This window comes from Pelobates fuscus, chromosome 11 (genome assembly GCF_036172605.1).
Source record: "Pelobates fuscus isolate aPelFus1 chromosome 11, aPelFus1.pri, whole genome shotgun sequence".
Taxonomy (NCBI): domain Eukaryota; kingdom Metazoa; phylum Chordata; class Amphibia; order Anura; family Pelobatidae; genus Pelobates; species Pelobates fuscus.
The window spans coordinates 9,168,864-9,181,623 of NC_086327.1; the positions used below are offsets into that span (position 1 = coordinate 9,168,864).

Genomic DNA, 12,760 nt, shown 5'->3' on the forward strand with positions numbered 1-12,760 from the left:
AAAGACGTATTCAGACAGACCACATTCATTGTTATATTATTCCATTTTGAAGACAGGTTTCTATTACCTGCATAATTTGGGGGGCTGTCGTCCTGAGAGTCCAAGCCACCACTGGCATCTTTGTCACGGTCACAATTTACTAGCAGAATTGCACCTTTCCCTTCAGGCCCCCACGACCAGGATCCCTGAAACATTGAAATATAAATAAATGTAAAGCTATTTCTTACATGCATTTTGAATGTAAAGAAAAAAAAAACATTTTAAACTGGACTCGATCATAGTGTGTAGTATGTAAAGTGTATCCCCAGCGCTCCACAGCAATAAAACTCACAGTAATGTGCAATGTGTATAAATATCACAGAGCTCCACAGCAATAAAGATCACAGTAATGTGCAGTGTGTATGAGTATCACAGAGCTCCACAGCAATAATGCTCACAGTAATGTGCAGTGTGTATGAGTATCACGGAGCTCCACAGCAATAAAACTCACAGTAATGTGCAATGTGTATGAGTATTACAGAGCTCCACAGCAATAAAGCTCACAGTAATGTGCAGTGTGTATCAGAGTATCACGGAGCTCCACAGCAATAAAACTCACAGTAATGTGCAGTGTGTATGAGGATATCACAGAGCTCCACAGCAACAAAACTCACAGTAATGTGCAGTGTGTGAGAACCACAGAGCTCCACAGCAATAAAACTCACAGTAATGTGCAGGGTGTATGACTATATATCACAGAGCTCTAAGCCCCCAAACAATCCCAGTAATGTACAGTGTGTATGAGGGTATCACAGAGCTGAGCGCAAGAAAACTCACAGTAATATGTGTATGAGTGAATCACAGAGCTCCACAGCAATAAATCTCACAGTAATGTGCAGCATTTATGAGTGTATCAAATAGCTGTTACTGTGTGACTATACCCCACTCCCTCTAACATGTAAACTCACTGAGCAGGCCCTCAATCCCTCTGTTACTGTGTCACTATACCCCACTCCCTCTAACATGTAAGCTCACTGAGCAGGGCCTTCAATCCCTCTGTTACGGTGTCACTATAACCCACTCCGTCTAACATGTAAACTCAGTGAGCAGGGCCCTCAATCCCTCTGTTACTGTGTCACTATACCCCACTCCCTCTAACATGTAAACTCACTGAGCAGGTCCTCAATCCCTCTGTTACTGTGTCACTATACCCCACTCCCTCTAACATGTAAACTCACTGAGCAGGGCCCTCAATGCCTCTGTTACTGTGTCACTATACCCCACTCCCTCTAGCATGTAAACTCAGTGAGCAGGCCCTCAATCCCTCTGTTACTGTCACTATACCCCACTCCCTCTAACATGTAAACTCACTGAGCAGGGCCCTTAATCCCTCTGTTACTGTCACTGAGCAGGCCCTCAATCCCTCTGTTACTGTGTCACTATACCCCACTACCTCTAGCATGTAAACTCACTGAGCAGGCCCTCAATCCCTATGTTACTGTGTCACTATACCCCACTCCCTCTAACATGTAACCTCACTAAGCAGGCCCCCAATCCCTCTGTTACTGTGTCACTATAACCCACTCCCTCTAACATGTAACCTCAATCTCTCTGTTACTGTGTCACTATACCCCACTCCCTCTAACATGTAAACTCACTGAGCAGGCCCTCAATCCCTCTGTTACTGTGTCACTATACCCCACTCCCTCTAACAAGTAAGCTCACTGAGCAGGGCCCTCAATCCCTCTGTTACTGTGTCATTATACCCCACTCCCTCTAACATGTAAACTCACTGAGCAGGGCCCTCAATCCCTCTGTTACTGTGTAACTATACCCCACTCCCTCTAACATGTAAACTCACTGAGCAGGGCCCTCAATCCCTCTGTTATTGTGTCACTATACCCCACTCCCTCTAACATGTAAACTCACTGAGCAGGCCCTCAATCCCTCTGTTACTGTGTCACTATACCCCACTCCCTCTAACATGTAAACTCACTGAGCAGTACCCTCATTCCCTCTGTTACTGTGTCACTATACCCCACTCCCTCTAACATGTAAACTCACTGAGCAGGCCCTCAATCCCTCTGTTCTTGTGAGACTATACCCCACTCCCTCTAACATGTAAACTCACTGAGCAGGGCCTTCAATCCCTCTGTTACGGTGTCACTATACCCCACTCCCTCTAACATGTAAACTCACTGAGCAGCGCCCTCAATCCCTCTGTTACTGTGTCATTATACCCCACTCCCTCTAACATGTAAATTCACTGAGCAGGGCCCTCAATCCCTCTGTTACTGTGTCACTATACCCCACTCCCTCTAGCATGTAACCTCACTGAGCAGGGCTCTCAATCCCTCTGTTACTGTGTCACTATAACCCACTCCCTATAACATGCAAACTCACTGAGCAGGCCATCAATCCCTCTGTTACTGTGTCACTATACCCCACTCCCTCTAACATGTAAACTCACTGAGCAGCGCCCTCAATCCCTCTGTTACTGTGTCATTATACCCCACTCCCTCTAACATGGAAACTCACTGAGCAGGGCCCTCAATCCCTCTGTTACTGTGTCACTAAACCCCACACCCTCTAACATGTAGACTCACTGAGCAGGCCCTCAATCCCTCTGTTACTGTCACTATACCCCACTCCCTCTAACATGTAAGCTCACTGAGCAGGCCCTCAATCCCTCTGTTACTGTGTCACTATACCCCACTCCCTCTAACATGTAAACTCACTGAGCAGTACCCTCATTCCCTCTGTTACTGTGTCACTATACCCCACTCCCTCTAACATGTAAACTCACTGAGCAGGCCCTCAATCCCTCTGTTCTTGTGAGACTATACCCCACTCCCTCTAACATGTAAACTCACTGAGCAGGGCCTTCAATCCCTCTGTTACTGTGTCATTATACCCCACTCCCTCTAACATGTAAACTCACTGAGCAGCGCCCTCAATCCCTCTGTTACTGTGTCATTATACCCCACTCCCTCTAACATGTAAACTCACTAAGCAGTACCCTCAATCCCTCTGTTACTGTGTCACTATACCCCACTCCCTCTAACATGTAAATTCACTGAGCAGGGCCCTCAATCCCTCTGTTACTGTGTCACTATACCCCACTCCCTCTAGCATGTAACCTCACTGAGCAGGGCTCTCAATCCCTCTGTTACTGTGTCACTATAACCCACTCCCTATAACATGTAAACTCACTGAGCAGCGCCCTCAATCCCTCTGTTACTGTGTCATTATACCCCACTCCCTCTAACATGTAAATTCACTGAGCAGGGCCCTCAATCCCTCTGTTACTGTGTCACTATACCCCACTCCCTCTAGCATGTAACCTCACTGAGCAGGGCTCTCAATCCCTCTGTTACTGTGTCACTATAACCCACTCCCTATAACATGCAAACTCACTGAGCAGGCCATCAATCCCTCTGTTACTGTGTCACTATACCCCACTCCCTCTAACATGTAAACTCACTGAGCAGCGCCCTCAATCCCTCTGTTACTGTGTCATTATACCCCACTCCCTCTAACATGGAAACTCACTGAGCAGGGCCCTCAATCCCTCTGTTACTGTGTCACTAAACCCCACACCCTCTAACATGTAGACTCACTGAGCAGGCCCTCAATCCCTCTGTTACTGTCACTATACCCCACTCCCTCTAACATGTAAGCTCACTGAGCAGGCCCTCAATCCCTCTGTTACTGTGTCACTATACCCCACTCCCTCTAACATGTAAACTCACTGAGCAGTACCCTCATTCCCTCTGTTACTGTGTCACTATACCCCACTCCCTCTAACATGTAAACTCACTGAGCAGGCCCTCAATCCCTCTGTTCTTGTGAGACTATACCCCACTCCCTCTAACATGTAAACTCACTGAGCAGGGCCTTCAATCCCTCTGTTACTGTGTCATTATACCCCACTCCCTCTAACATGTAAACTCACTGAGCAGCGCCCTCAATCCCTCTGTTACTGTGTCATTATACCCCACTCCCTCTAACATGTAAACTCACTAAGCAGTACCCTCAATCCCTCTGTTACTGTGTCACTATACCCCACTCCCTCTAACATGTAAATTCACTGAGCAGGGCCCTCAATCCCTCTGTTACTGTGTCACTATACCCCACTCCCTCTAGCATGTAACCTCACTGAGCAGGGCTCTCAATCCCTCTGTTACTGTGTCACTATAACCCACTCCCTATAACATGCAAACTCACTGAGCAGGCCATCAATCCCTCTGTTACTGTGTCACTATACCCCACTCCCTCTAACATGTAAACTCACTGAGCAGCGCCCTCAATCCCTCTGTTACTGTGTCATTATACCCCACTCCCTCTAACATGGAAACTCACTGAGCAGGGCCCTCAATCCCTCTGTTACTGTGTCACTATACCCCACACCCTCTAACATGTAGACTCACTGAGCAGGCCCTCAATCCCTCTGTTACTGTCACTATACCCCACTCCCTCTAACATGGAAACTCACTGAGCAGGGCCCTCAATCCCTCTGTTACTGTGTCAATATACCCCACTCCCTCTAACATGTAAACTCACTGAGCAGGACCCTCAATCCCTCTGTTACTGTGTCAATATACCCCACTCCCTCTAACATGTAAACTCACTGAGCAGGGCCCTCAATCCCTCTGTTACTGTGTCAATATACCCCACTCCCTCTAACATGTAAACTCACTGAGCAGGGCCCTCAATCCATCTGTTACTGTGTTACTATACCCCACTCCCTCTAACATGTAAACTCACTGAGCAGGCCCTCAATCCCTCTGTTACTGTGTCACTATACCCCACTCCCTCTAACATGTAAACTCACTGAGCAGGGCCCTCAATCCCTCTGTTACTGTGTCACTATACCCCACTCCCTCTAACATGTAAACTCACTGAGCAGGGCCCTCAATCCCTCTGTTACTGTGTCACTATACCCCACTCCCTCTAGCATGTAAACTCACTGAGCAGGGCCCTCAATCCCTCTGTTACTGTGTTACTATACCCCACTCCCTCTAGAATGTAAACTCACTGAGCAGGGCCCTCAATCCCTCTGTTACTGTGTCACTATACCCCACTCCCTCTAACATGTAAACTCACTGAGCAGGGCCTCAATCCCTCTGTTACTGTGTCACTATACCCCACTCCCTCTAACATGTAAACTCACTGAGCAGGCCCTCAATCCCTCTGTTACTGTGTCACTATACCCCACTCCCTCTAACATGTAAACTCACTGAGCAGGCCCTCAACCCCTCTGTTACTGTGTCACTATACCCCACTCCCTCTAACATGTAAACTCACTGAGCAGGCCCTCAATCCCTCTGTTACTGTGTCACTATACCCCACTCCCTCTAACATGTAAATTCACTGAGCAGGCCCTCAATCCCTCTGTTACTGTGTCACTATACCCCACTCCCTCTAACATGTAAACTCACTGAGCAGGGCCCTCAATCCCTCTGTTTCTGTGTCACTATACCCCACTCCCTCTAACATGTAAACTTACTGAGCAGGGCCCTCAATCCCTCTGTTACTGTGTCACTATACCCCACTCCCTCTAACATGTAAACTCACTGAGCAGGGCCTCACTTCCTCTGTTCCTGTGTGTCCAACTTGTCTGGTTACAAATACATGTTTGTTCGCCCACCTATTGTAAAACGCTACAGAATTTGTTGGCGCTATATAAATAATAACATAATAAGGATTCATATCTGCTACACTTCCATTAAATAATCTAGCATTTGAAATCATGCTTTGGATCTGCTCCTGGTTCAGTAATATTTCCTCTGGGCAAGTGGACCGGTAGATAGTTCTGGTTTCTCCCTCTAAGCCTGCTGATCTGTATATGGGTGTTAGAATTTATTCAGCCATATACAGATCCAGGACACTGTGCCACAAATTGGGTTTTGAATCAGGAGAAGGGGCCACAAACCATTAACCATATAAAAGTACACCCTGAGCTTCAAACTTAAGAAGGGTTCATTAAACGTGTAAGTCAGCATTGGCTATCAGATTGTAGAATGCAGAGTCCTCTACTTTCATTCCGTGGGCAACATGTGTGTAAAACCAGTTTATCCAGTTATCCAGAATTCTACATAGATCTGTAGGCCATTTCCATCCTACATCTAATTAGAATATAAATAAACACACACACAGCTACAATGACACAGATACGTATTAGCAATAAAATATCTCAGGCCTCTATACCTTGTCTTTCTCTCCCAGAGTCACTGCTCCAATTCGATTCACGTCTGCATCCAGGCCGACAGCTGGAAACCCCAAAACATGTCAATTCAGGGGATGTGAGATCACAATAAGAAATTACAAACGCACAATCCAAACCAGTAGAAATACATGGAGCAGACACTAATCTGAAATCTTATTAAACTGCTTCTACCAGGGTTATTCACTAAAAGTGAGAAATGTCAGGAATATAAAGTGCATTTCAAATTTAAGGCCAAAGTAGCCAAACTGGAAAAATTCTAAAACGTACAGTTCGGCTACTTTGGTCTTAAATATCACCGCAGCCACACTAGTGTGAACACGCAGGTAATTTTATTCTATAAGGTTTCAATATGAGGTGACGCAGCATTTAAAATGAATCTAAATTGTCCTGGTTACACAGAGCCCCATCTGGTATATTGTGTTTTGGGTTGTAGTGGGATTAGTCAGTAATAACAATGCTTTGGGAGAATCATATTGGACATTTTTGTAAATAATTTTATACTATTATATACATGATACATTGGACACATTTTATTTTAAGTTTGTTTCCATGGTTATTAAATGCACTAATTAAGCACATTAGAATAGCTGGAGTCAGTAGAATACGGAGAGTATTTAAATGAAGATGGGATAATAAAAGTGATTTTATTTCCAGCTTTGTTCAAATTAGATTCTTTTATAGGGTAGGAGGTCACTCCCAATATTAGGCCCTTTAGACAACTGGCTTTTTGTATAATTTCTACAGCAGACAGATGGATTCATTTACAACTAATTCCCAAATGGATTCCTTCATAAGGATCCAAACGTTTTGAAAAGTGTCCTTTTAATGATATCTCTATCTACCAGCCAGACAAGTACTTACCGACGCTTGTCAAATACAGCACGGCGCTGCCCAAGAGAGTCTTTCCATTTTGTCCATAGTATGAAACTTTCACCTAGAAATAGTTAGATCAATATGTCATCACTTGTCCATAATAATGATGAATAATACAATTAAACGGATATTACACCGAGTCTCACAATTCCCGCACAGCCCGGTCACCCTGATGCTGTCTGGCTAATAGCATTCATTTCGAGAACCTGCAACATCCGTTTAAGCGGCACGGTGACGCCTGATGCAGCGATTCCGTGTACAACACTCCTCGTAGTGAAATATCCACGGGATAAGAACAAATCATTATTTGCTTCTCTAATCCCAAAAAGAAGAATAAAAAAAAATCTCTTAAAATATTCATAGAAGAGGTCAATACTGATATGGAAGCGCCTCCGAAGCAATCTGTCCAGACTGTCCATCATCCTGGGATGTACCCTTTAGGGACCCATCAATGATGCCAACTGAAGCCCTGGTTCTCCCCTCCCTGTATCTGCACCTGGGCTATATGACAATTTCTAATTGCTCCCATCAGGTGTTCTGATAAAGTCTCTGGAATTGTCACCCTTTTTGCACAGAGCCTATGTGACCACAGCCAGACTCTTTGAGTGCTCACTCACCTTGCTGTCATTTAGATTGCGGCTGGTTTCAGTGGAGGAAAGTACAACTTTCAAACCCTTGTTGAGCGGCCATGTTGTCTTCGCCTGTGGGTTGTCCAGACTGCTGGGGTTATATATTATGGTCACATCTATTAAACTCGATCCACGGATATCGAATGAGTCAGCGCCGGGGGGAACGGACCTGAAACAGTCAATATATAGCCATTACAATAAATATCGCAATTTTAGGCAAAATGTTATTGGTCTCACTGTTATAGTTGCAATAGAAAAAAATGTGACTTCCTTCAAAATACCTGGTAATTTTAGATGTTCTTCCTTTGATAACAAGTTAGGTGTATGTTTAACAAAAAGCTGATCATGGTTTACCCAGCGAGCATCTATATTAAATTACTACACATTTTTATTGCAGAAATTGTTTAAGTTTTCAGTAAAAAAATGGTTCAGGAGCACAGTCTACGTGGGCCATCAGGAGTAGGACTACCTACTACATGTAGGCCATCAGAAGCACTGACTATATGGGCCACCTGAAGCTCGGACTATATGGGCCACTAGAACCATCGACTAAATTGGTCACAAGAAGCAGCATATTTGTGGATCTTAGAGGCCCAGACTACATGGGCCACCTCCTGGTGGATTTATGATCCCATCTTAACACAGACTACATGGGCCACCAGGAACACGGCCTACATGGGCCACTAGGAACACGGACTACATGGGCCACCAGGAACACGGCCTACATGGGCCACTAGGAACACGGACTACATGGGCCACCAGGAACACGGACTACATGGGCTAACTTGAGCACAGACTTAGTGAGCCAAAGCATTAAGATCTAGGTGTTGCTATGGTTGTGGACATACAAGGAGTGGTATGGATAATTAATATGTGATTATTGCCATGTATCGATTCATGTCGTTCATGTTTGCGGTGCATTTAAATTTTGTTAGTTACATGTCTCGTCATCTCCCTCCCAAGTTATGTTTGTATTTTTTTGCTAGGTTGATTTTTTTTTTTAGGGAGGTTTTAACCTTAATTAGAATATTTATTGCCCTATAAACTCATTTTGTAATCTAATGTTTGTGGATTCTTGCAGTTTGTTGCTTGAGGCGAATTCCAGAAACCACACGCTCACTCAGGTGTGGCGGTAGGTGGAATCACTAGTACTGCCATATCTTGTATACAGCGGGTTTTACATGTAATTCAACAACTGCAGATATCTGATCATTTCTCAAAATCCCCATTAAGTCCCTGTATAAAGCAGACTCTCTCAGCTAAATGGCTGCATCAGAACCACTCATTCAGTAATTACTGGTATCTATTGGAAATTAAAATATTATTTTAATATACACATATAACCATTTGTATATAGGGCAACTCACTATTTGCGATCACCAAATGGTGTTAACACAAGATGAAACGCCAAATATGTTAAGACCAAATGGGACATTCAAATGTCAAAATAAAAAAACAAGCACACAATTAAGTCTCTTAAAATTGTACTGTTTGTATTGGGCTTTTTTGCACAATATTTAAATTGAACCTATCAGACTCTGCTCATTATGAATAAATTTAAAAAATGAAATAAACCCACAAACAGCTGACCCCCAGCATTCTGAATGAGCACCAAGTCCATAAAGCGGTCTCTGCTCCCTTTCCCCAATAATGGTTTCACACAGTGTCGCTTGTAGATCATGGATATGAGTAATGTTCGGTCCTGTCTGTCCACCGAGGGCCCCAGGGATGGCCCTGCATGTACAAGGTGAGGTATACTGTCTGCCATAGAGAACTGACAATTACTCAACACTAACTGCACTCTGAAAACTGGTTGGGCTTGCTGGGTCAAGCTCTGACAGGTCTCAGTTCTTCACAATTCCTTATTGTAGTATAGTATCTCAGTGTGAGAGTGTCACCACATGAAAAGACCTAAAGGACTGATCTGTCCCAATCCACTAATGTAAATCTCTCTCCTATGGGTTAATGTAAATGTTTTACAATAGGATTTAAAAATTGGGGGAGAGGGGGGGGGGGGGGGGAGAGGTATCTGGGCAGGAAGGATTGGATTCTCAATGAAGTTAATCACGTCCCTGTGCAGATGTCCTAACTAATCTTTAATGCATAGGAAATGAACAGCCTTCTAATAAAGGCGCACGCTCACCCCATGGGAGGGTATTGCTGACTGTAAGATATATGGAGTTCACAGCAGGGGCATTGCTAGGCGATAGAAAGCCCATAGGCTTTACCCCAAGGATACATTGTATGGTTTGCTGTACTAGCCCCACACTTCCAGCATTAAAGCAATGTAGGTAATGCTACATTGTCCATCTGTCTAATATATGGGAATTATCTGCCTCTCTGACAGCAAATTGGTAGCTAGCTATCCTGGGACTACCAGAACTACATCTCCCATAATACTTTGCCCACAGCTGTAGCAATACCTGTTTGCTATTGATAAAATGTAAGCACTGCTATGGCTAGTGGCCATACACAGAGTGAGGCAATACAATGCTTTATTAAGGTGCACTCTACGCATTTATTGCAGTCTCTCATTTTTGTCCAGTGCTTTTCACAGAATTAATCATAGCTTGCATTTATTAGTTTATAGACTCGTAAAATAAACAAGTGGGAAAGCAAAGCTCCTCCTGCTATTAACTGGCCAGAAAGCCACAAACCACAAATTATACGTCCGCCTACATTTTAATAACATCCCTTCCTTGTTATGGTAGTTCGTGGGATTATTCATGAAGGTGAGAACTGAAAATGAAGGCCAAGTTACCGAAGAGGAGGCACAGCGGATTTATTTCCGCAATTAGTTATTATGGTCTTAAATTTGAAATTCACTTTAAATTCCTGACAATCCTCACTTTAGAGAATAGCCCTGCTAGTAAGACATTTTAGCTTACTGTTCCTACCGCCAGCTGCTAGTAAGACATTTTAGCTTACTGTGCCCACCGCCAGCCGCTAGTAAGACATTTGAGCTTACTGTGCCAACTGCCAGCTGCTAATAAGACATTTTAGCTTACAGTGCCCACCGCCAGCTGCTAGTAAGACATTTTAGCTTACTGTGCCCACCGCCAGCTGCTTGTAAGACATTTTAGCTTACTGTACCCACTGCCAGCTGCTAAGACATTTTAGCTTACTGTGCCCACCGCCAGCTGCTAGTAAGACATTTTAGCTTACTGTGCCCACCGCCAGTTGCTAAGACATTTTAGCTTACTGGGCCCACTGCCAGCTGCTAATAAGACATTTTAGCTTACTGTGCCCATCGCCAGCTGCTAATAAGACATTTTAGCTTACTGTGCCCACCGCCAGCTGCTAGTAAGACATTTTAGCTTACTGTGCCCACCGCCAGCTGCTAGTAAGACATTTTAGCTTACTGTGCCCACCGCCATCGGCTAGTAAGACATTTTAGCTTACTGTGCCCACCGCCAGCTGCTAGTAAGACATTTTAGCTTACTGTGTCCACCGCCAGCTGCTAGTAAGACATTTTAGCTTACTGTGCCCACCGCCAGTTGCTAAGACATTTTAGCTTACTGTGCCCACTGCCAGCCGCTAGTAAGACATTTTAGCTTACTGTGCCCTCTGCCAGCTGCTAGTAAGACATTTTAGCTTACTATGCCCACCGCCAGCTGCTAGTAAGACATTTTAGCTTACTGTGCCCACCGCCAGTTGCTAAGACATTTTAGCTTACTGTGCCCACCGCCAGCTGCTAGTAAGACATTTTAGCTTACTGTGCCCACCGCCAGCCGCTAGTAAGACATTTTAGCTTACTGTGCCAACTGCCAGCTGCTAGTAAGACATTTTAGCTTACTATGCCCACCGCCAGTTGCTAAGACATTTTAGCTTACTGTGCCCACCGCCAGCTGCTAGTAAGACATTTTAGCTTACTGTGCCCACCGCCAGCCGCTAGTAAGACATTTTAGCTTACTGTGCCAACTGCCAGCTGCTAATAAGACATTTTAGCTTACCGTGCCCACCGCCAGCTGCTAGTAAGACATTTTAGCTTACTGTGCCCACCGCCAGCCGCTAGTAAGACATTTTAGCTTACTGTGCCAACTGCCAGCTGCTAGTAAGACATGTTAGCTTACTGTGCCCACCGCCAGCTGCTAGTAAGACATTTTAGCTTACTGTGCCCACTGCCAGCTGCTAGTAAGACATTTTAGCTTACTGTGCCAACTGCCAGCTGCTAATAAGACATTTTAGCTTACTATGCCCACCGCCAGCTGCTACTACATTTTAGCTTACTGTTCCTACCGCCAGCTGCTAGTAAGACATTTTAGCTTACTGTGCCCACCGCCAGCTGCTAGTAAGACATTTTAGCTTACTGTGCCCTCCGCCAGTTGCTAAGACATTTTAGCTTATTGTGCCCACTGCCAGCTGCTAGTAAGACATTTTAGCTTACTGTGCCCACCGCCAGCTGCCAATAAGACATTTTAGCTTACTATGCCCACCGCCAGTTACTAAGACATTTTAGCTTACTGTGCCCCATGCCAGCTGCTAATGAGATATTTTAGCTTACTATGCCCACCGCCAGCTGCTAAGACATTTTAGCTTACTGTTCCTACCACCAGCTGCTAGTAAGAAATTTTAGCTTACTGTGCCTACCGCCAGCTGTTAGTAAGACATTTTAGCTTACTGTGCCCACCGCCAGCTGCTAGTAAGACATTTTAGCTTACTGTGCCCACTGCCAGCTGCTAAGGCATTTTAGCTTACTGTGCCCACCGCCAGCTGCTAGTAAGACATTTTAGCTTACTGTGCCCACCGCCAGCTGCTAGTAAGACATTTTAGCTTACTGTGCCCACCGCCAGCTGCTAGTAAGACATTTTAGCTTACTGTGCCCACCGCCATCGGCTAGTAAGACATTTTAGCTTACTGTGCCCACCGCCAGCTGCTAGTAAGACATTTTAGCTTACTGTGCCCTCTGCCAGCTGCTAGTAAGACATTTTAGCTTACTGTGCCCACCGCCAGTTGCTAAGACATTTTAGCTTACTGTGTCCACCGCCAGCTGCTAGTAAGACATTTTAGCTTACTGTGCCCTCTGCCAGCTGCTAGTAAGACATTTTAG

General features: G+C 44.8%; 1 protein-coding gene across 2 annotated transcripts in view; it reads right to left on the bottom strand.

Annotated features, from left to right (window-relative positions):
• Positions 1 to 12,760, bottom strand: part of LOC134577800 (protein-arginine deiminase type-1-like) — a 48,086-nt gene that overhangs the window by 19,861 nt on the left and 15,465 nt on the right. For both annotated transcript variants that reach the window (XM_063436701.1, XM_063436700.1), the window contains exons 2-5: positions 7,699 to 7,879; positions 7,070 to 7,142; positions 6,190 to 6,251; positions 68 to 185 (exon numbers count right to left, since the gene is read on the bottom strand). In XM_063436701.1, the coding sequence (XP_063292771.1) occupies positions 68 to 185; positions 6,190 to 6,251; positions 7,070 to 7,142; positions 7,699 to 7,879 (434 nt within the window). The remainder of the gene's footprint in view (positions 1 to 67; positions 186 to 6,189; positions 6,252 to 7,069; positions 7,143 to 7,698; positions 7,880 to 12,760) is intronic.